This window comes from Artemia franciscana, chromosome 13 (assembly GCF_032884065.1).
Source record: "Artemia franciscana chromosome 13, ASM3288406v1, whole genome shotgun sequence".
In the NCBI taxonomy this organism is placed as follows: domain Eukaryota; kingdom Metazoa; phylum Arthropoda; class Branchiopoda; order Anostraca; family Artemiidae; genus Artemia; species Artemia franciscana.
Window position 1 is genome coordinate 17,886,258 of NC_088875.1, and position 25,744 is coordinate 17,912,001.

The 25,744-nt window shown below is 36.1% G+C and overlaps 1 protein-coding gene across 3 annotated transcripts in view; it reads right to left on the reverse strand.

Moving 5' to 3' along the window:
- Positions 1–7,986, reverse strand: part of LOC136034600 (ATP-binding cassette sub-family D member 3-like) — a 100,754-nt gene extending 92,768 nt beyond the window's left edge. For all 3 annotated transcript variants that reach the window (XM_065715869.1, XM_065715870.1, XM_065715868.1), the window contains exons 1-2: positions 7,824–7,986; positions 3,008–3,044 (exon numbers count right to left, since the gene is read on the reverse strand). In XM_065715869.1, coding sequence (XP_065571941.1) covers positions 3,008–3,044; positions 7,824–7,933 — 147 coding nt within the window. In that variant the 5' untranslated portion in view covers positions 7,934–7,986. The remainder of the gene's footprint in view (positions 1–3,007; positions 3,045–7,823) is intronic.
- Positions 7,987–25,744: the final 17,758 nt, after the last annotated feature.

Below are 25,744 nucleotides of genomic sequence, written 5' to 3' on the forward strand. Positions count from 1 at the left end.
CATTTGGGATGAGTGCACAATGGCACACAAAAAGTCGCTCGAGGCTCTGGATCAATGCTTGAAAGATTTGCGAGGGAAGTCGAAACCCTTTGGCAGCACATTAATACTGCTTGCGGGAGATTTCAGGCAAACATTACCTATAATACCTAGATCAACTCCTGAAGACGAAATGAATGCTTGCCTGAAAAATTCTAATTTATGGGCACACGTAAAAATATTAAAATTAACTACAAATACGCGTGTCCGATTGCAAAACGATGACTCTGGTCAAACATTTTCAGATCAATTGCTGGCAATTGGAAACGGAAAGCTCCCAGTAGACTCAATTTCAGGACGTATACAACTACCTGCTGATTTCTGTAATTTAGTGACGTCCAAAAATGAATTAGATTGAAAAAGTATTTCCGAATATTCTAAAAAATTATAAAAATAATAAATGGCTAAGTGAAAGAGCGATTCTCACACCCAAAAATATAGACGTCCACGAAATCAACAATATTGTTTTGACCAAGATTCGAGACCAGGCACTCCTTTACAAGTCAGTCGACACAGTTTTGGAACCAAATGAAGCAGTTAATTATCCATCTGAATTTTTAAATTCCATAGATCTTTCAGGGTTTCCACCACACGTGCTACAACTAAAAATTGGCATACCAATAATACTTTTAAGAAATATCAACCCACCAAAGCTTTGCAATGGCAGGCGACTTGCCGTAAAAAAAACAATGGAAAACCTAATAGAGGCCACAATCTTGACAGGGCCTTTTGAGGGTGAGGCTGTTCTTATTCCTTGCATTCCCATGATTCCAACGGATCTGCCTTTTCAATTTAAAAGATTGCAATTCCCAATTCGATTAGTATTTGCAATCACCATTAACAAAGCTCAAGGTCAATCATTAGAAAAATGTGGTATAGATCTTAATACTGATTGTTTTTCCCATGGACAATTGTACGTTGCATGTTCGAGGGTCGGTAAACCTGACAATCTATTTATATGCAGCGACAATTGGACAGCGAAGAATGTTGTATATTCGCAAGTTTTACGCAGTTAATTTGTATTGTATCTATCTATCTATATAAAAACGAGTTGTGTGTATGCATGTTTGTTTGTTTGTAAAAAGAGCGTGTGCATATGACGTCATTATTAGTACATACGGCTTTGTATATGCACAGACAATGGGAAAGCCAAGATTGTTGTATATTCGCAATTTTTACGTAGTTTAACTCCTGCAGACGAAGTGAATGCTAGCCTGAAAAATTCTAATTTATGGGCACACGTAAAAATATTAAAATTAACTACAAATATGCGTGTCCGATTGCAAAACGATGACTCTGGTCAAACATTTTCAGATCAATTGCTGGCAATTGGAAACGGAAAGCTCCCAGTAGATTCAATTTCAGGACGTATACAACTACCTGCTGATTTCTGTAATTTAGTGACGTCCAAAAATGAATTGATTGGAAAAGTATTCCCGAATATTCTAAAAAATTATAAAAATAATAAATGGCTAAGTGAAAGAGCGATTCTCGCACCCAAAAATATAGACGTCCACGAAATCAACAATATTGTTTTGACCAAGATTCGAGACCAGGCAGTCCTTTACAAGTCAGTTGACACAGTTTTGGAACCAAATGAAGCAGTTAATTATCCATCTGAATTTTTAAATTCCATAGATCCTTCAGGGTTTCCACCACACGTGCTACAACTAAAAGTAGGCGTACCAATAATACTTTTAAGAAATATCAACCCACCAAAGCTTTGCAATGGCACGCGACTTGCCATAAAAAAAAACAATGGAAAACCTAATAGAGGCCACAATCTTGACAGGGCCTTTTGAGGGTGAGGCTGTTCTTATTCCTCGCATTCCCATGATTCCAACGGATCTGCCTTTTCAATTTAAAAGATTGCAATTCCCAATTCAATTAGCATTTGCAATCACCATTAACAAAGTTCAAGGTCAATCATTATAAAAATGTGGTATAGATCTTAATACTGATTGTTTTTCCCTTGGACAATTGTACGTTGCATGTTCGAGGGTCGGTAAACCTGACAATCTATTTATACGCAGCGACAATTGGACAGCGAAGCATGTTGTATATTCGCAAGTTTTACGCAGTTAATTTGTATTGTATCTATCTATCTATCTATCTATATAAAAACGAGTTGTGTGTATGCATGTTTGTTTGTAAAAAGAGCGTTTGCATATGACGTCATTATTAGTACATACGGCTTTGTATATGCACAGACAATGGGAAAGCCAAGAATGTTGTATATTCGCAATTTTTACGTAGTTTGAAACACATATATAAATCTATCTATATTCACAGGTGGGACACAGGGAAACAACTACAATGGCGCGTAACAAATATGGCGCGTAACTAATATGGCGCGTAACGACTTACGCGCGCGGGGGGGCTTGGGGGGGCGCAAAGCGCCCCACCAACTAGGTGTTGGGGTGGCGCGAAGCGCCACCCCAACAGCTAGTAGCCTATAATATTGTTCCTGAACTTGATTCTGGGTACTAGGAACTAGAGTATTTATGTGTAATATCTTTTATATAGTGTTGTTAGCTTTACCAGTATTTTGATCTGGAAATTAGCCCTGGTCTGAATTCACTGATCTATTTTATTTAATTTGCATATTTCCTCATTGTCTATTCATGTTGATAATTAAGTTGGTTTATCCTCTTTGTATATTTTTGTATGACAGTTGTTCTCAATTTTGTCTCTTTTTCCAGGTCTAGCTTCTGGAAAGGCAGCTGAACAGGAATTTTTCTCCTGGGAATAAAAATAAAGAAATATTTGAAGTTTCAAATAATAAATGTCTTGAAATACAGCAAAATTTAGGATTTCTCTTAAAATCCTAATTTCAAGCTCTAATGCCAGCACAGATAACAGTTCTCAAGTATGTAGGTTATAACCTTATTTTCATATCTTAGCATAAAATAGTTAAAATAATTGATTAAAAGCTAAACAAAGACAATAAAGAAAAAAAAGTATATATTACCTGGTTAATAACATACTGCATCTCTTTCATTTTCTGCCTAAAAGGTAAAAAAAAGAAATATTATATAATTACCATAAATACAGAAGCATATACCGAATACAGAATACATATAGAAGATAAAAATAAAATTTGTACTAGGTATTTACAAATTCACATGGAATCCATAGCATATTTTCCATTTCAGTTGGTCTTAAGTTTAATATGACCTCTTACTATTCTTTGAAAAACAACTTATTTGGAAAGAAACAACTTATAATACAAAAAAAAAAAAACAAAAAACAACACTCATACAGTAAGGTTTGAAAATTCTACTTCAGATATTAAAACCAAAGCATGTCTTGAATTAAAAACTGAGAGATAGAGAAGAAAAAAAATATTGCAAGTATGTTAAACTGATAAAGAAATGATTTCTTTTGTGGCCCTATCAACCTTAAAATTACCATGGATAAAACTACAACAACTATACTTTCAGCATGGTTCAATATATTTATGACAGTCCACAATTGTAGCATAGTAAACTGCTGTAAGTAAATGGCCTCCTTCCTAGAACCTTGAGAAATCCATCTATTACAGATTTAATTTGCAATGTGCTAAGTTAGCTGAGCTGAATGTACACCTGTGCAATAAGCAAACTGGCCATGAATGGCAAAATGTTGTTTTTTGACATGGAATTATTTTGGTTTGTATTTTAGAATGTAATTATGATATGTTGTTTCTTTCTTCTTTTTTTCCTTTTTTTTTTCAATGTACTCTATCACTTCATTATTTTGTATGATGGGTTATAAATAAATACATACATACGTACATTATCCAAAATAGAAAAAAACATCATTTAGAGCTTATAGCAAGTTCCTTTGTAAACATTTGGTTTCATAGTTTATAGTAGCCTAGGCTAAATTATATAGGCTATTTTTTGAATATAGTAGTAAACAAAGTATCTGTTGTTTTAACTTATTGTCTTAAAGTACCCAAACACTTATCCTATAGTGCGTGCCCAAAGGATACTCTTGGAAAAACAGGGTTCTCCAGAAAAATGACCATCAAACTGGTGGTGTGATTTTATCAAAATCAAGGGGGGGGCAAAGTTGAAGGCATTTTTCACAAATCAAGTGGAAATTCAAGTCTGGGACAGGGTTAGTGGCGTGAATGTGTAAGCCCAGCTCTAAATGGGTAACTAGAGTTAACTAGGGAAGACAAACAGGAAGGGTGTGCAAAAGCACAGGATGGTTGGCCCCCAGCCCCCCATTGCACTTCCTAGCAGAAGGGCCAAGAAACAGAGACCATCACTGCAAGTAAGGACTGTAAAGCCCAATGCTGTATTCTTTACCTTTTAAATGGAAATGACAGTGAAACTGAAAAATGAGCACTTCATATTAAAAAGGTAAAGGATATGGCATGAGACTTTACAGTCTGTACTGGTGGTGCTGATCTCCGTTTCTTGGCCCTTCAGCCAGGAAGTGCAATGGGGGGTTGGGGGCCAGCCATCCTGTGCTTTCGCACACCCTTCCTGTTTACCTTCCCCAGATTTCTCCAGGTACCCATTTAGAGCTGGGTTGACTCTGGCTAAGCTTACAGAGTCACGCCACTGACCCCCATCCCAAACTGAAGAATCGAGTACACCAGGATTCGAACCCGCGTCCTCTCAGACAAGGGATCTCGAATCCAGTGCACTAACTTCATATTACTGACCTATAAATAAAGTGACTATACCATTAAATGCTATTTTTTATGCTTTTTCTGAAAAGGCTTTAAGCCTTTATTGGACCCTTGAAAATGATATTTTCTTTCTATACTAAAGTTACATAATCTGTAAGCATTTATTTGTCACAATAAGTTGGATACAAAATTCCAAACAATTGCTCCATTTTTCTATCTACCATGTTTTTTCTCTCATATTTTTTTTATATAAAGGTGAAACAGTACTTTTGGTAAAATGCTTCTTTAGCTACTGTGGGCTATCTTGGAAAGGGGTTATTATGAAAATGAAACTTTCAGGAATGTGTCTACTGGCTAAAGTATGTCCCAGAAAGGCATTTTGAAGTACCTACCTCTACTCCTTTTCCCTCTAGAGGGTCCTGAGATTTGCCACTATCATAGGTAATTAAGTAATTATTTTAATATTAAGTAATTAATAGTAAGTAAGTAATTATTTTAATTAAGGTCACTTGACTCTTAGGGCATGGGTCTCCCTATTCTCTAAAATAAGGTAGATTTTTTGGGCTTGTAACTTTTGATGGGTAAAACTAAACTTGATGAAAGTTATATATTTAAATTAAAATTTAACCTGTTGAAATTTTGACAAAACAACATTTTACCTTAATTTTCAGTAAAGTTTCTTTTTCTCTGGTTTTAGTTCTGAAAAATAAATTTCCTGCTGTTTGAGTTGAATAAGCCATATCAATGTTTTTCTTTCAAAATTTAGGAAATGTACTTACATGTCTTTAAAACCTTATAAATTGGGGTTGAGCAAAGTTGTAAAGCTAAAAACAATTTTGTTGCACTTTATTTAAGTAGAAGATTCCCCCCCCCTTTGCAGGTCTTGTAATCTTAAAAATAAAATGATTGACTGTTGCCTATTTGAATGTAATATGCTGCTGCCTACACAGTATACCTGCAATGTAATTAGAATGCTTTGAACACCACAAAATTTCACTATCAGCCAAGAGTGTTGCTGACCATACCTGTACACAGAGCACAGAACTCAATGTATATTCTCTTATAATTCAACTTATTACCTTAAATTGCAGCTTGGAGCAATATTAGGATTATCCATCCTTGTGATGCTCCATGAAAAAAAAAAGAATTTGTTTGGTGTAGATTGTGGCTGTTAGATTAGACTCTTGTGGAGGACTCTGCAGCTTCCCAATTGTAAAGGAACTCCTGGCAGAGCCATTCCCTATCAAGGTGGGAGCAAGGGCTGTGCAAAGAGACCGGGAAGTGTGTTTTTAGAGAGGATTTTTTTGGTTAAAATAATGTCACCCCTTTTCCTTTGGTATATCAGCATTGGCAGCTTCAAACAGTGTAGTCTTTCTTTGTATGGAAATTTATTCATGCTGCTTACAGCATCAAAAGATTTAGTGCAAGAAATCTGAGCAGATTCAAGGAAAATAAGGACAAACCAATTCAGTAGCTCTGTCCATCTCAGAGAGAGAGTCAAAAGGAAAAGAGCAGAATAGTCTCAACTGAAAAACCCACAACCACTGAAAAGGAAGAAGAAGATCTAGGCTATTTTACAATGTTTGGTAAAATTCTAGTTAATTGACTTCTTGCTATCTCAGAAAGGGCTTAGGTTAGGAAAATGAAATTTTCAGAAATGAATCTACAGACTAAAGTATGTCCCAGGAAGGTATTTTGAAGAAACTACCTCCACTCCTTCTCCCTCTAGAAGGCCCTGACCTTTGAAAATATGGGTGTTATAAAAGTGAAACCTTGCAAAATAGATCTTCTGCTTATTTGAAGTACAATAAAATTGTTTTCAGCTTCATAACTTTGCTCAATTCAATTCTATAAGGTTTTAAAGATATGCAAATACATCTTCTAAATTTGAAAAAAAACATTGATGTGGCTCAAAATTCTGCTCAAATAACAGGAATAGCATTTCAGAACTAAAGGCAGAGAAAAAGCAACTAGTAACTGAAAATTAAGGTAAAATATTGTTTTGTCAAAATTTCAATAGGTATAGACCTGTCATGTAGACAAATTTCAAGGTGCTCTAGAGGGAGAAAAGGTGAAGGTGGGTACTTTAATATACCTTCCTGGGACATACTTTAGTCTGTAGACCCATCCCTGAAAGTTTCATTTTCCTAACCTAAACCCTTTCCAAGATAGCAAGAAGTCAATTAACTAGAATTTTACCCAATGTTTTACTTTTATAATACACAGATTTTTAAAGGTCATCAAAGGTCAGGGCCCTTTTGAACAAGGATTGGAGGCAGGTACTTCAGAATATCTTCTTGGGACATAGTTTAGCCTATAGACCCATCCCTGTTATCCCTGAAAGTTTTATTTTCTTGACCTAACCCCTTTCCAATATAGCCAAAAGTAGCTAAAGCAGAATTTTACCACAGTTTTTAAGTAGCTAAACAGAATAAAAAGAAAAATGTTAGATTTGTTTTGAATTTTGTTTATCCAACTTTGACAAACCAATGTTTGTGAATCAGGTGTAGGCCTATACAACTTGTGTAAAATGGGATTATAGCCTAGTTTTAAAAAAGGCTAAGTTTGAAGTAATTGTAATAACCCATTTTTATATTTAAAAAATATGTAATGAAAACATTATTAAAAGGGTTTTAAAAAGGATAAAAATTGAGATTTACAAGAAAAGCAATTATTAAATTCAGAAAGAGCATCAAAAATGGCATCTAGCCTATTGATATTTTCCCTTAATTTGTTGGTAAATAAGATGAACTACTCAATATTTACTAAGTGAGCCTTATAGTAACATAAAGGCAAAAATGTAGGCCTACTAAAGAAAATGACCTGTTTGTGTGGATGCTAGAATTTGCATATTTATCTTAGTTTTGGCAAATTTTTTGAAGAAGCAACATTTCAACTGGGGGGAGGGCTAATTAAGATCTAGGAGGGGTATTTGCTCCTCCCCCAGCCAAATAGCAATTTACATCTCTGAATCAAATCTTTTGGTTTTTATAAATACTTCTAAATTGACTGCATCCCAGACCACCCCTCCCCTGATTCCTGCATATAGCCATGGGGCTATTTAAAACAATTAAGCGATCTTGTTGTTTATTTGATACTGACAGCCTGGGCTAGCCTATTAAGCCTGTATTTCACGACGAAGTTCCCCTGATTAGCCGACCTTGACTTTTTGCTGCTCCTCGACAGCAAAATCCAAGAGCAAACACTAGCTGCAGCTCCAATCACCAGTAGAGCATCTTGTTTTTTTAGTAGTTTGCTTAAACTCCCCATCTTGCTCGACTTCCTGATTTTAGGGTGTGTTCCAGGGACTTACTGTAGTAACCGAATGGTTACTATTTCCGTTCCTAGCGGGAAAATGGTTACTGCCCAACCCACTGGGAACGAGAATAGTTCCTGCCGGCAGTAACCGCAGTAAGTGATTTTCTTACCGTGCTCAAAAGAATGGTTAGCGCAGTAATTACATAATTCACCTTCTTCAACAAAAATCTCATTCAACAAAAAATAAATATGGACAAGAATGAAGTAATGGAATATGAAGTTATTTGCTTGGAAGAAGGTGGGACAGTGATTTTGCAAAAGAAAGAGGGATGTGAGCCAGGTTAGTAAATCACCATATTTTGGGATCAACATTAAAGGACACCCTGAGTAGTAGGCTATCTATTAGCAAGTAGGTTAAATCAATGAAAAACTTATTATTTAATTTAAAGATTTCCATGTTTTCTGGCATATCCAGGCATAATTATTACCTTAAATTGCCATTTGGAATCATTCTGAGGATTGACTTCTTCCAGGTAACATTGAGGCTCCATTAAATTGCCACATTGGTAGCATTTTAAGCATTAACTCCTTTTAGGCTCTGTAAACAGGCCTAGGTGAAGTATTACAGATAAGTTGAGGATTTATGGGCTGCCAAATCATTATTTTGAGACTGTCTTTAATCCTATTGAAGAAGTAGGCTAGGGTAGACTATTCAGAGTCTATTCCAAAGGATGGTAATTTTGTCCAGTAAAATTCTAGTTGATTGACTTCTTGCTATCACTGAAATGGGTTAGGTTAGGAAAATGAAACTTTCAGGGATGGGTCTACAGGCTAAAGTATGTCCTGGGAAGGTATTTCAAAGTACACATCTCTACTCATTCTTGCTCTAGAGGGCATTGACCTTTGATGACCTCCAAAAATATTTATAGCTGAAGTTACATGTTTCCCATTGATTCTGCCAATCTATCCCTCAACCTTTAACTCCCTGTTAATTGAAGCAACTGTAAACAAAGCAAGAATGGGGGAAAAGGTAACAGGTGACAGAATACATTGGAACTACATAATTTTGGCTATATATTTGCACATTAGGCAGGTTGGAGGTAAATTATAGTATAGAGATGCATGCTTTTCCCTTGTGTATGTAGGCTAAGTAGAAGGTCACTTGTACCTGATTCTGTCTGTGTTGTTTTTAGTTGGGTGGGAAACATCCAAAGAAAGTTTCCTTTGAAAAGGAAAGGTGAGAATGCCCAAAAGTGAGATTGAATTTGTCAAAGCTTGGAGGTTTGCCCCTTCAGTCTGTTTAAAGGAAAATGGATTCATAATTAAAGCTTTGTTCATTTCAATCTTAAGGGTGACCTATATTTGTGACAATTCATTAAATGGTTGTAAAGGGGTTACTTTTGTTTATTCATTTGTCTTCTAACAATTTTTTAATCTTTAAATTGATATCCATTTCTTACAAATTTTTATTGATACCAGAGGCTCATTTGCAAGTTTTCACCTACTTTGTAATCCCTGATCTCACAATTACATTTAAATTTACTGAAGCTAGGAAACATAGAGCTACTATCTATTTAAAGAAAATCAATGGATATAAGTAGGTTTTATTGTATTTAAGCCCTAGGGCCATGGCAATTAAAGACAAATTAAAGAAGATTAACTTTAAAATACTGGACATTAAATAAGCATGATAGTCACAAAGAAAAACAGATATCAAAATTATACTTCTGTGTTCAGTTGCCAACCTGAGCAACAGTCATAAATTTTTTAAATCTTGCAGAACATTCACCCCAATTACATTCACAAGCTATCTCTCATGACCCACACTCTTGTCCCATACATCCACATTTCAGGGAAATAGAAGGACCATCATACTCGTATTCTTCATTTTTACTTATATTTAATGGGTTTGAAAGAAAGTTTCTATGGCTAAGTCAGTAGGCCAGTAAAGGACCTGGTGGTCCTTTAGCCAGGTAGTGCAATAGGAAGCTAGGGACCAGTCAGCCTATGCTCTTGCATGCCCTTCCTTCTTACTGTCCCTAGATTTCCATCTGTACTCATTTAAAGTTAGGCCAATTCTAGCTGAGGTTAGTCATATCACCAACCCCTATCCAAAACAAAATAAACTGACAATGCCAGGAATTAAACCTGTACCCCTTGGACAAAGCATTCCAGTCCAGAGTGCCTACCACTTAGCAAGGAACACAAATTTGACCAGAGAATAATAATTATTTTAAAAAAGTAGAATATTGAAAAAAAACTTGCTATAGTTGTCCCACTACTATCCTGTAAATGCTATAGGCCCATTTTATTTAGACAAATCAATTTAAGACAGGTATCAACAAAACTCCATCAGGGATTGTATATGCTTAAGATACAATCAAGCTATTTGAATGCTTAGTTATGTGATATTCTAGCCTTCAAATAATAAAAAAGGAGAAAAAGTATATGATCTATTTATTTTTCACCAGCTCATTTGAGCAAAATCATTTGTGACAGCCAAATGCCCATGGTTGGCTTAGAACCTCTCTAAATGCTATGAAACAGAAGGAATAAAAAAATTATACTAATCGGCATTAAACTGTCCCTTAAATTTAAACACTTGCATTTAATTCGAAAATGACGCTACTGCTAGTCAGCTTACTGTGCCGTTCCCACTGGCTCTACCGCAGTTAGAAATGGGCAGTTACCGCGCAGTTACTACAGTTACTGAAAAACCGTCAGCTGGAACACACCCTTAGGCTCGTTGAATTATCCCAGTTTTGATTTTTTCTTCTCGAAATGAATAAACTCCGAGGTTGCCACTTACAGAGCTGAGAATAGTTTTCGTTCACTAGTCATGTGAAGAACTAATCCAACAAGCTAGTTGAACCTTCTGTTTTCTGAAGAATCTCTAATTTGATAACAATCAGTTATTTATCATTTTGTATTATGGTTATTTAGATTAGATCCATATGTAGTCTTTTTGTTTGTAATTACAGGATGATCTTTTTAGACTCATAAAGGGAGTCCATCAAAGAGAAAAAAGTTCCTCGAGGGTACGTATGTTTTAATTATTTAGATACATCTTTTCAAGTGTAGGCTACTTTAGGTACACGTACTGTTCAAGTAGTTTTTCAAGACTCTATTGGCACACTAGTAATCAAACACATATCTAACAGCCAAGCATGCCATGTTAAACTTGTTAACTAGTCCATTGTTTTGGAAATGTGTAATTGCAGCTTTATCTTGCACTTTCTTGCCGATTACATCTTTAGTTTCTCATTTTCAGATCTTAGTTTCTCAGTGAAAATTGGACTCTAAAATCATGTCTGAATTACTGATAACGTAAAAATGATAACCAGACTCAGGACTTTACAGTGGGAAATTCTCGAAAATACGTTCAACTTACAGCATATGTATGACATACTAGCGATAGGACAAAATCTTGTGTCCGCCAGCTTAGTGATGGTTGTGGGATGTGTGATTTTGATGTCCAAAACAGTCCGCAGCATTTAGCTGACTGATTAAAAATGACATAACAATACAAATTATGAAAACAAAGACATGTTTGAAGGACTTAATTGTTTAATTATTTTTCCATCTTAAACAAAACGTAGCAGGTCATAGACATGTTTTATTATAAATAAAATAGAAAAATGCAGCAACAAAATCATAAATGTAACAGTCTGATAGGGATCCCGAAATAAAAGTAACAATATCATAAAAATAAACCCCTTTTGACTTTGTTTAGTGCAAGATTCATGCCAGTCTTAATCGAAAAATTGACGACTTACTAACTTTACTCACGTCGACACGTTGTAGAGTCATCTACATTCGTGACTGTTTACAGTTGTATAGATAACTAATGTGCCGTTGAGGCTACAGAGCATGAAAACTCTCATTAAAATGAGACTTCATCCATTTTCACCACTAGCGCCATCTAACTTCATTTGTTTTAACGAACTTGGACTGCTGAAGGCTCCGCCAGGAAGCGTTACTCGGTACGGACGGAAAAGAAGAAGGTGGTGTGGGAAAAGAGTTGGAATACGAGTTAAAGCTAGATAAAGAGACCACCCCAGTAAAGTAATCGAGGCAATTGTTTCTGCCAGAACACCCAATTGCCGATAACAAAAAATGGGCCCTACATATAAGTGACCGTTTTGAATCAGAAATATCCACCGTATCTTGCAAGTTATGACGGGCACCCATGCCTAGACAGCTCTAGGCTGCCCTTACCAACTCTGTCTCCCATCTCGTATAATGCAAAGAAGCGTTGTCCCACATTCCTGATTTGTAACACCAGTTCTCTTTGCAATAAAACAGATAAGATCAACATGGTCCTACAGCAGAACAATATTGCATTCGTAGCCATAGCAGAAACTTGGAACCTAACTGAAGTGACAGGAAAACTCACCGGTTATGCGCTATATCTCAGAACAAGACCAGCTCTTGGAAACGAGAGACTCGGCGGTGGAGTAGCCATTTACGTGCATGAAAATATCTCTATGAAGGAGATACATGAACTCGAAAGTACTGAACATGAGGCTGTGTGGGTTTGGTTCAAACCATCAATCATGCCGCGTCCTTACTCATGCATCATCTTTGCTTCAATCTACTGCACTGAAAGTGCTAAAACTATCGTAATCTGACCAACTGTGGGACATACTACCAAACCCCAGAATCCCTTGGGCCGCTTGCCAGTTCTGACCAAAACGCTGTGCTCTGGTCAGCTGCCACTTCAATACCCAAGCATAAAATCAAGCGTGACAATTACCGTCCACTTACCAATTTGGCAATTAGCACCTATGGTCGGTGGATAGCTACTTACTTTTTTCCAAAGGTCTATGGAGACGAAAGCCTCGATAAATAATGTCTAATGTTCACTGAAGTTCTCCACACAAAATAGTAGTAGTAGTAGTAGAACAATTTTATTGAAAGTAATCATTTTTATATAATAGCACAACAAAAGTGGAGCTTGCAAGGATGTGCTAAAATAAAAAAGAAAAAGAAAAGAAAAAGAGTATGGAGTATGACACCATTTACTGAAACCAACATAAAAATAAAAAACAAAACATTGTAATATAAAACCCCAAAACAACACAATGAAAAATACAGAAAAAATAACCAACTGAAAATATAGTTAATCTTTTTCGAAAGCATACATACCATGCAACTCCACACGTAAATCAGATTTAAACTCATTAAAATTACCATTATCTTTAATATCCTTGCTAGGTTTGATCAAAAGCTTGGAAGCTCTATAAACAAGAGAAAAAGAAGACCTACTAGAAGCAAATCTGCGTTAGCTCGTATCCGATTATTGTGCTGGTGAATATCTAACCTCTAATAAAATATACCAGCAAACGATCTGGAAGGCCCTCATTTTGATACTTACGTATAAAAATCAAATATAAAAATCACGCCATCCGGCTGCTGGCATTACATTTATTTTACTGTAGACCGACCACATGGACTCCCGGTACCCCACACCACAAACAAACTCGGATATGATTATTCTGGATCACACGGTTTGGACGAAGTAACAAAGGGAAAGTACCAACCCATATCGAGGAACAAATACAAAATATTTGGTGAACAAGGGAAAATTATAACAATCGTAGAATATTGGGGGGGGATATGTTTTGATTTACGCATCATACCTAAGCTACACGACAGCATTGTAGAAATCGACTTCACATGTTCCTTAAATGATTTAATAAAAAAACAAAATTGATTTTTTTAGCTGAAAGTAAGGAGCGACATTAAAACTTAAAACGAGCAGAAATTACTCTGTATATGAAGTGGATTGTCCCCTCCGCAATCCCTCGCTCTTTACGCTAAAGCTTTTAATTGTTTTAAAAAGTAGAATTGTGGCAAAGAGTCAAACTTTAGCATAAAGAGCGAGGGATTGCGGAGGGGACAATCCATTAAATATACAGAGTAATTTCTGTTCGTTTTAAGTTTTAATGTCGCTCCTTACTTTCAGCTAAAAAAATTAGTTTTTTTATTTAATTTCTGAACGTTTTTGAATTAATGCATGTTTGGTTTTGGCTCTCCGCACATAAATTATTAAAATGAAATTTGTATATTAATTCTTTTTTTGGCTAAATGGCTTTCTCTTAGTTTTGATCAGACGATTTTGAGAAATAAGGGGTGGAGAAGAAGGCCTAGTTGCCCTCCAATTTTTCGGTTACTTAAAAGGCAACTAGAACTTTTAATTTTTAACGAACGTTTTTATTATTAAAAAATATACGTAACTTAAGAATTCACTTACATTACAAACTTTCATAATCTTATATTTTTATTATGTATTCGAGGGGGTTTGTACCCTCGTTAATACCTCGCTCTTTACACTAAATCGTAAGTATTGTCCCAATTCTTTAAGACTGACCCCTGAATCAGAAAGGCCGTAGAATAAATAGTTGAAATTACTAAAAATACTTTAGCATAAAGAGCGAGGTATTTATCTCCTCCTAAATACCTCGCTCTTTATGCTAAAGTATTTTTAGAACTCCTCATATGCGTAATAATCTCTGTTCGTTTTAAGTTTCAATGCTACTCCTTCCTTTCATTTGAAAAACGTTTTCATGTTTATTTTTCATTGTTTTCTTATAGTAATGCTAGAAAATCCTACGCCCTTTTCATTGAATTTTTCTTCCCCCATGACGGATTCCTACAAGTAAAGATCCTCCAATATAGCCCCCTCCCCTCAGCCCTACCTCCAAATAAAAGAAAATCCCCCTGAAAACGTCTGTACACTTCCCAATAACCATTACTATAGGTAAACACTGGTCAAAGTTTGTAACTTGCAGCCCCTCCCCCAGGGATTGTGGGGGAGTAAGTCATCCCCAAAGACATATTTATAGTAGTTTTTGACTATGTTGAACAAAATGGCTATCTCAAAATTTTGATCAGTTGACTTTGGGAAAAAATGAGCGTGGGAGGGGGCCTAGATGCCCTCCAATTTTTTTGGTCACTTAAAAAGGGCACTAGAACTTTTCATTTCCGTTAGAATGAGTCTTCTTGCGACATTCTAGGACCACTTGGTCGATACGATGACCCCTGGGAACAAAAAAAAAAACCAACAAATAAACACGCACCCGTGATTTGTCTTCTGGCAAAAAATACAAAATTCCACATTTTTGTAGATAGGAACTTGAAACGTCTACAGTAGGTTTCTCTGATACGCTGAATTTGATGGTGTCATTTTTGTTAAGATTCTACGACTTTTAGGGGGTGTTTCCCCCTATTTTCTTAAATAATGCAAATTTTCTCAGGCTCGTAACTTTTGATGGGTAAGACTAAACTTGATAAAACTTATATATTTAAAATCAGCATTAAAATGCGATTCTTTTGATGTAGCTATTGATATCAAAATTCAATTTTTTAGAGTTTTGGTTACTATTGAGCCGGGTCGCTCCTTACTACAGTTCGTTACCACGAACTGTTTGATAGGGCTTCATCAACATTAATTCCGAGGTACTAGGTGAAGCGTGTACGTTTAATAATTCCTGCTATGACATCAATTCATTGATCCAAGGATAAAAATTCGGAGATCTAGAAAAAAAAACAATATTTGAAATACCTATATTTAGGTCAAGGTACTTGATTTTTAGCCATATGCATGTCTTGGTCATTGCTGCATTTCATGTTGACATAAGCAGTTGTTCTGTAGTGACAACACATATCGGCGTTGTTTCATCCACAAATAAGGGCACAGTGATTTGTGCTTCTCTAGGACCATTATCACCAAAGTCAGTAATTCTGGGTAGTGCACTAACAAAATCAGGCAGATCATTAATAAAAATTAAAAATAGAGTGGGACCCAATACGGAACCTTGGGGAACCCTACAATTAACACACTTTTTACTAGACGAAATACCACGTAAATGAACATACTGCTGTCTATTCTGAAGATAATTATAAAGCAAACTTAACGTTGCAACCCTTAGTCTGTAAAATTCACACTTTCTCAATAATACACGATGGTCAACAGTGTCAAATGCCCTAGCCAAATCCAACAACACACCAGCTACCCTAAGCTTCTTATCAAGCGCTTCATTAATTACTGAATTAATAAATGAAATCGCCATTTCTGTTGTTCCACCTTTCCTGAAACCGAATGGATTTGGATGTAAAAGTTCATGTCTTTCCAGATGCTCATATATTCTATAATTAAGACATTTTTCTAGAACACGAGAAATAACAGGTAATAACGAAATTGGTCGATAATTCTGCAGATAATTCTTATTGCCACCTTTAAAAACAGGGGTTATTCTTACAATTTTAAGACAATTAGGAAACTTACTCTGTTTCAGGCAAGCATTAATAAGGGAGGTAAATATTTTTGAAATTATTGGAAACACTGTTTTTAAAACAAGAAGATTAATATAATCACTCCCAGCCTAAGTACTTTTCATCTCGAAGATTTTCTTACGAATTTAATCTTGCGTAACAGGTCTTAGATACATTGATGCATCAACAGGAGTCCCCATATAAGTCTCAATGGGAGTATCAGCATCAGAAGCTGCTGTAGTGCGAGAAAGTCGAGCTTCAACAGTTGCAAAATGCTCTGACATGGCATTACAGAAAACTTCTGGCTCACCTGAAGCTGAACCATTGTGAGTAATAACCTCATCGGGCAAAATATAATCTTTTAAAGATATAACATTTTTAATAGTTTTCTATGTTTTAGCTGGGGTTACCACAAGCTTCTTTAAACTTACTTTCAAAATATTTCTTCTTAGCACATCTTTGGAGCTAGTTAAGAATACTTCTGTTTTCATAAATTCGTGTGCAAACTGGATCATTTTCTTTCCTTACTGAATTTTTGTATAGCTTATCTTTCGTAATGATACACCGGAGTATTCTAGTTGACAACTACGGCATTTTGAGTACCTTTTTTCTTGATCATGTCCAATCCTCAATACAAGTTTCAATCAAAACCGAAATCAGTGTATCATAAAATCTTTGACAGCTTATATTTATATCATCTGTATTTTTAACAAAATTGTTTCAATCAAAATCTGAAATCTTTTGTTTAAACTTTTCAAGATTATTCTGGTTAAGCACAGGAAACGCACTCCTTCTAAATCTGGAACCTTGCTTTCACGGGATACAAAGTTAAAAACCTGCCGAAATCCCGAAATGGTCAGATACATCTGTTATAATAACTCCTGGATCCGAAACATTTTAATTAGAAAACATATTATCAAGAATATTTTGACATTAATGCTGTACCGCGTGTACAGATATTGATAGTAAGGCATACACCGTATAACATGCAGAGCTGTAGAAAATCCATAGGAGTATTCGAAATCATGTCATGCAGGGCAAAGTTGAAGTCCCCAAGCAAGAAAAAAGGGTGTGAACCATTAGGTAATGTCTCCAATTGTTTCTCCAAAAGATCCAAGAAAGCAGGTATGGACCCAGATGGTGGTCTATATAGTACTACAATGATGAGGAATCACATTACCTCTCTCATGAAAAGTGCAAAAAAAGATTACGGCCGTGAGATATTTTTAGACAGTCTTAGACACACTGAACCCAGGAAATGGCACAGAGCGGTCAAGCAAGCCACTGTCAAGTCCATTCATAGCAATATAAAAATAACCTGACGTTACACAACTGCTGATGAAGTTAATCAGTATTTTACCCGTATCTAGACCTGGTTTCCTTCTCCCACACAAGCCCAGAAGTCTGAAATACTTGACTCCTGTGCAGATGAAGGTAAAGTTGTTTTTGTTGAGATGACAACCTATAAGGCCCTGATGAAAGTTGAAGTAAATATTTCTGCTTATCTTGATGAACTTCCACCCAAACTGATTCGAGAATACGCCCCTCTAATTGCAAAACCACTCTCAGTGACGAGTTGTGATAAACATACCTTTTTCGCAAACACCATGCCTGGAAAAAGTGACCGAGACCTTTATCATGGGTATCCTATTGGATCAAATTAGGGAATATATCGACCAGAGACAATACGGTGGACTGAAAGACTGTAATACCTCAGTGTATCTAGTGCAGATGTACGATAGTCTACTCAAGTGGGTCAAAATGGTCATAGTTTTATTGACCTTGATGCCATAGACTTCCGAAAGGCCTTGGATTTAGTCAATCACATTGTAGATGCCCTTGATCTCAAGCTAATAGGGACTGATATGAGGACTCTTACGCTCGTGTTGGACTTTCTCAGTCAGAGGATGTAATGTCTGTTTGCTCTCTACGAAGGTGATAGTAATTCCGAATGGTCCTTACCCACCTGTGAGCCCTCAAGACACTAAACTCGCTGCTATTGCATTCTTGTCTGTAATTAACTTCCTCACGGCTGACATTGATGACCGTTACAAGTTTATTGATGGCCTGTCATTTATTCTGAAATACTTAGTACAAAATATAGTTGTGATAGGGTAATTCACACACCGCTTCATCAATTCACAAACCGATACGGTAATTCTTTTGTTCGGAACCAGTCGAAGATAGTACACTTTAAACCTCTAAAAAGTGATATTATGGAGCCAAATGTTCCATTCCCTTTAACAAAAAATATCAAGATCCTTGGAATTACTTTCTTCAATAACTCCAGCTTTGCCGCACATATCGAAAACGTGGTTAAAAGTGCAAATGCTACTTTACACACTATAAACGGTATGTTTAGGTTCAGTAAGAACACAGAGAGTATTAATCATGGATATCAAACACATGTCCGCCCCATTCTGGAATATGCGTGCGCTTTGTGGGTGCCCTCAGCACTTAGAACAGTCTATCTTTACCAGGAGCTTGAATCAGTTCAGAAGCGAGGAGTATCGATCATCTTGGGCCACCATGACATCCCCTAAGAAAAGGTTCTGGAAGTGTTAGGACTGTCGTCACTCCGAAACCGGTACAAAACTTTGATAGTGAGTTTTGGAAAGTTCTTGCTTTCTAAATAACAGCACCGTACCATTCTACCAAATCAACCTCTACCATCAAGAAGGAGAAATCAACATACGTTAGTTCCCGTTAAAGCAAGAACAAACCGATACGGTAATTCTTTTGTCCGGAACCAGTCGAAGATAGTACGCTTTAAACCTCTAAAAAGTGATATTATGGAGCCAAATGTTCCATTCCCTTTAACAAAAAATATCAAGATCCTTGGAATTACTTTCTTCAATAACTCCAGCTTTGCCGCACATATCGAAAACGTGGTTAAAAGTGCAAATGCTACTTTACACACTATAAACGGTATGTTTAGGTTCAGTAAGAACACAGAGAGTATTAAGCATGCTTATCAAACACATGTCCACCCCATTCTGGAATATACGTGCGCTTTGTGGGCGCCCTCAGCACTTAGAACAGTCTATCTTTGTCAGGAGCTTGAATCGGTTCAGAAGCGAGGAGTATCGATCATCTTGGGCCACCATGACATCCCCTAAGAAAAGGTTCTGGAAGTGTTAGGACTGTCGTCACTCCGAAACCGGTACAAAACTTTGATAGTGAGTTTCGGAAAGTTCTTGCTTTCTAAATCACAGTACCGTACCATTCTACCAAATCAACCTCTACCATCAAGAAGGAGAAATCAACATACGTTAGTTCCCGTTAAAGCAAGAACAAACCGATACGGTAATTCTTTTGTCCGGAACCAGTCGAAGATAGTACGCTTTAAACCTCTAAAACGTGATATTATGGAGCCAAATGTTCCACTCCCTTTAACAAAAATATCAAGATCCTTGGAATTACTTTCTTCAATAACTCCAGCTTTGCCACACATATCGAAAACGTGGTTAAAAGTGCAAATGCTACTTTACAAACTATAAACGGTACCAAACTAGCTACATTGCAAACAACCAATTACAAGTAGAAACAATAGAGGTTTTTTTTTTCTAAAGACAGTGGAATTCCAAACTCTAAATGAATATTTTGGTCTTATGTCCAAGGGGTGTCCTCAGCACAAAATAATAGAAATATAAAAGAGAAACTTACATTAAAATACAAACTTTAAAACAATTTTTATATTTTTAAAACAACATCATTTTTTTTTTACTTTTAAGCTAGCATTATGACATATGTGTCACCTACGTCGTCGCCTTGTATGTACATGTCCCAGATGACTCAGGTACCCTTGCATATTAGCTTACGCGTTGAAAAAATTAAAATTTAAGGCCTGGTCTGCTTTTAACCCCTTTGTTATGGAAAAAATGCCTTTGTAGAGGGGAGTTTGTATTTCTACAAAAATGATTATGATGAGCGGTTAAGTTATGTTATGTCAGGTATAACTTTTGCACTTTAAAGAGTCCTTTTACAGCCTTTAACCCTTGGCTAACCCCAAACATCTGAAAGCACCTATAGGGTATGGTACAGAAGTTTCTTAGTTTAAAACCTTTCTTCTACCACCATTTTGGAACATGATAATACTGATAATTGGTCTTTTGTAAATCTAGTTCATCTATAATCTACTACTACAACTGATACAGCTAATATCTTCCTGAAGGACCAATCCCCCTAAATTCTCTTCGGTCTTTAACAGTGCCATTTTTCTCAACCATACTCGACAACTGTAATCATTTTAGCTTTCAATATTGTAATTCTGGTGCAAAACCTTATCTTCTTATTCTCCCAAATTTTTCTGAAGACTAATTTTGATTGCTCTTGCCCGAGTCACTTGTTCAGAACATTACCCCCAACTACTTGATTGTACCCATATTTTGGAATATAGGTAGAATTTTTGTAGTCCCTCCTTTTCTTCATTCTTTTGATTTGTCTTCATTTCCCTTCAGCTGCTCAATTTTAAATTTGGGAGAACACAGGCCAATTATATCATTTTTATTATGTTGAATTATTTCAGAGACTAACAGTTAGTGATAATATGCTAGTCATGGCTTTTGTGCTAGTACTTGCTGTTGTAGAGTCTAATGCTTGGAAAGTGCCTGTGGCATGCATAGAGTTAATGATATTTTATTTCATATTTTAATTTTTAATCTTAATTTAAATATTTTGATTTGTAGTGCTTATTTATTGAAAAATGTTGCGATTTTATTATTGTTTTATATTAATAATTGAAATATTAGATTTCATAATAAAAACATCTTGATTAAAATCGTTATTTTCCATCATTTCGATCATATTAGCGTTTTAACTAGCGGGATTCTTCAAATTCTTCTAGGTTGTATTTATTGAATACTTAAAAATAATATTTCTAAATTTAAAATATGTCTGTTTTGTTTTTTATTGTAAACCTGTCCCTTTTTTTTAAATTGAGGTGGTTCTTGCCCAGTTAACCTACACTTTAAAATGATAATCACCAATACATGTTAACTTGATGGAACATTATTTGTCTCCTATTTACTATGGCTTTTTGCTTGTTTCACATCTTACTAGTTTTTTCAATCTTTCTCATTTTTTGATTTTCAAACAGATCCCTTGCTCAGAAGAACTGAGCTTCCCATATTCCTCAGACTCCTGCTTTTGCACTGGAACAGGGATTATTCTGAAGTCAGTTGGCTAGTGAAACTAGCCATATTCGCTAATGTATTATGCGAGCATAATGAGCCAAGCTCTACAAGTCTTGTCAGACAAAGGCTAGAAACCACCACGGCAATTGCATCTCCCATTTACAAAGTGGACAAGGATACGATAGAGAAAGTACAGAGGATAAAATACAAAGATAGAAGACGGGTGCCAACATATTCCTTATCCAATGAGGCAGCAAAGTCTGATCTAATGCAGCATGACTTACCAAAGAAAAAGGGGAGACATGGTTAACACTTACAAATTGGTTTACAACAATCCAATTCATGGTTTCTTTCTCATCTATTCATCACAGCAAACAAGGGGTCATTCTAAAAAGATCATAAAGTTCAACGCCCAGATGAGGGACCACCATCACTTCTTAACCAACCGGGTTGTAGACCGGTGGAACTCCCTGAGCGATCAAGCTGTATCCAGTAAGACCATCGAAGAATTCAAAGTCTCACTTGACAAGGAGTGGAGCAACAAGGAATGGAGGCTGGAATGGGACACCTTGGAGTCCCAGACCAGAGCATAAGCCCTAGTAAATCAAACCAACTTAATATTCAAAACAATTCCAAATCGACCCACATGGTAATTTTCGAGAAATGCAACAGGACGGAAAATCCATCAATTGCTCCAAGTCGGAATTTAAGGTAAGAACAGTGTGGTTTTAGGAAGGGAGGAAGGATACGTCAACCGAATTTTTACCATTAGATTAATAACTAAGAAGTGCCTGAGTCATCAGACCCATTTAATCATCAGTTTATAGATTATTAAATAAAAAAACAAGTTTTTTTCAACAGAAAGTAAGGAACGACATTAAAACTAAAAACGAACAGAAATTATTCCGTCTATGAAAGGGGCTGTCCCTTTCTCAACGTCACGCTCTTTGCACTAAAGTTTGACTCTTTGTAACAGTTCTACTTTTTAAAACAGTAAAAAACTTCAGTGTAAAAAGCCAGACATTGAGCAGGAGAGAGCCCCATTCCTGTATGGCGTAATATCTGTTCTTTTTAAGTTTTAGTGTCGCTGCTTACTTTCAGTTGAAAAAACTCGTCTTTTTTATTTAATTTCTGAACGTTTTTGAATCAATGTATGTTTTGATTTTAGCTCACCGCATATGAATAATTTAAACGAAATGTGCACATTATTTTTTGCTAAATGACTTTCTCATAGTTTTGATTGGAGGATTTTGATAAAAAAAGGGGTAGGGGAGGAGGCCTACTTGCCCTCAAAATTTTGATTACTTAAAAATGCAACTAGAGATTATTTTTTTTTACGGATGTTTTTATTAGATATGTAACTTACGAATTAACTTACGTAACGAACTTCATTATTTTTATATATTTGTTACGTATATGAGGGGGTTCGCCCCTTCGTCAATAATTCGCTCTTTACACTAAAACTTAATTTTGTCTCAATTGTTTAAAAATGACCCCTGAATCACAAAGGTCTTGGAATAAACAGTTAAAATTACTGAAAATACTTTCTTGTAGAGAGCTAAGTATTGAAGAGGAGATGAATGCCCTTATATGCATAATAATATTTATTCGTGTTAAGCTTTAATGCTGCTCCTTACTTCTAGTTGAAAAAACTTTTTTTTATTTATTTTCTCATTTAAAAAAAAATAAAGCTAGAAAATCCTGTGCTTCCTTCATTAAAATTCGTCCATGAAAAGATCTTCCCACGTAACCCCCTCCCCCAACAAAATTAAATGGTTGAAATCAATGTTTTCTTTAAACATTAACTGTGATGGATCTTTGCTAGTAGCTGTCATTGATTCTAAATCAGCAGACATACTACTTAGTACAAAAACCCTTTTTAGCATCCCAATTAAGTCTGCTCTATGGACCCCAAACCACTAACCAACTAAAATAGTTGTGTATAACATCCCTCAAGAAATACCTATACAGGAGCTACAGGAAGGGCTCTCTGACAGAGCTGGTAATCCAATCCCAGTTTCATGTCATCCAACTGGGCAAATCAGATGCTAATGGCAAAAGTCAAATTTATTATTTACACTCAGAGATAAAAAACAATATCCAAGGCCAGATATTCTTCTTTGGACAAATAAAACCTCACAAGCCCTACACGCCAAAACCAACCCAGTGCTAAAAATGGCAAGAACTATGACAGACAACAAACAAATGGAATGAAATCTTACAAACCTGCAGTAAATGTAAAAGTTCGCATTCCTAAAGAATGGCAATCTAAATTATCAGCCTATATGCATAAATTGCAACGCCCCCCATGATTCTTCTGATAAAACACTATACCCTTCCCATAAAAGCCGAGCACTAACACTCCAAATAGACACTGAGGAAACTATACCTTACTCATTTGCAGCTCTGGAAGCAAATACACCCCAATCAAACAAAAGCCTCCTAGCCTCCACCTCCAATAATAAAAGGATAGTCAGGCCACCCCTCCTAAGCAGAAACGAATCGGAAGCCTTACCACCCAATCAATCCTATACCATACACAACATTCTATGGCTAAGGCTACTAGTAGATACAATAACATGAACCCTACATGGACAAAGAAACACCCCTTCTTATAAACAGGAACTCATAAACTGCTATAATCATGCAGTGCACAGGCTAAATTCACATTCCCCAATGTTTGGAAATGTTCTTCCCTCCTAGCAAAATTAAAGAAAAATAGACCCAAATATGACCCTGAGTCTTACAGGCGTATAATACTTAGCTCTGTGCTAGAAAAAGTAACTGAGAAAATGATTTACCACAAATTTCTTCGTTTTTTTTTAGAAGAATAATATGATACCTCATACTCAAACTGGTTTTAGAAAACACCACTCCTCAATCATGCTTTCATACTGTTAACAAATGCAACAAATGAATCCTTATCTAAAAATAATGTCCAAGCTACTGCGTTCCAAGAATTTGAAGGGACATATGACAAAGTGAACCACAATATCCTTTTATCTAGAGTCAACTCAAAAAAGAAAATGGAAAGGATTCCTCTTCTCCTCTTTGCAGGTAGTGTCAAATAAACAAGATCTAAGAGCTCATATATTATGAGCTTTAACAAAATTCTAAGAAACAATAGATTGATTTAAAAGGAAAATCAGAGTCTGAATGCCGGTCGGGATTTAAAATAAGAGCTCCGAGTCATGATGTCATTATAAATATCATAATTCATTAAGATCCAACCACCCACTCGTAAGTTATAAATACCTCATTTTTTCTAATTTTTCCTCTCCCTTCAGCCCCCCAGATGGTCGAATCAGAGAAAACAACTTTATCAAATCATTTTGTGTAGCTCCCTGACACGCCTACCGATTTTCATCGTCCATGCACGCTCAGAAGCACCAAACTTGCCAAAGCACTGAACCCTACCCCCCAACTGCCCCAAAGAGAACGAATCCAGTATGGTTACGTCAATCACGTATCTACGACATTTGCTTATTCTACTCACCAAGCTTCATCCCAATTCCTCCACTCTAAGCGCTTTTTAAGATTTCGGATTTCCCCTCCAACTCCCCCCAATGTCAACAGATCTGGTCGGGATTTGAAATAAGAGCTCTGAGACAAGAGTTCCTTTTACATATCACGGATATAGAACTTGTACTTATTCTTCCCATCAACTTTCATCCCAACCTCTCCACTCTAACCGTTTTCCAAGATTTCTGTTTCCCCTTCCAACCCCCTATGTCCCTGGATCCAATTTGAGTCGAAAATGGAGCATTTTAGACATAAGATCCTTGTATGTTTCAAGTTTCATTATGATTGAATCACCTATTCACAAGATAATGATACCCCAATTTTCACGTTTTCCAAGAATTCTGGTTTCCCCATCTAACTTCCCCCCATTGCTAACAGATCAGGTTGGGAATCAAAATAAGAGCTCCAAAGAACAAAATCTTTCTAAATATTAAATTTCATTAAGATCTGATCACCCGTTTGTAAGTTACAAATACCACATTTTTTCTAATTTTTCCAAATTATTCCCCGCCCCCAACTCCTCCAAAGATAGCAGATCCGGTCCGGTTATGTCATTCACGTAACTTGGACTCCTTTTTATTCTTCCCACCCTGTTTCATCCTGATCTCGAAAAATATCTCAAGTTTTTCTAATTTTTAAGAATTACCCCCCCCCCCCTCAAATAGAGCAGATCCGTTCCGATTATGCCAATCACGTATCTAAAACTTCTTCTATTTTTCCCACCAAGTTTCATCCCAATCCCTTCACTCTAAGCATTTTCCAAGATTTTAGGACCCCCCCAAACCCCCCCTAAAGTCACCAGATCTCGTCAGGATTTAAAATAAAAACTTTGAGACATGATATCCTTCCAAACATCAAATTTCGCTAAGATCCCATACCTTTGTAAGTT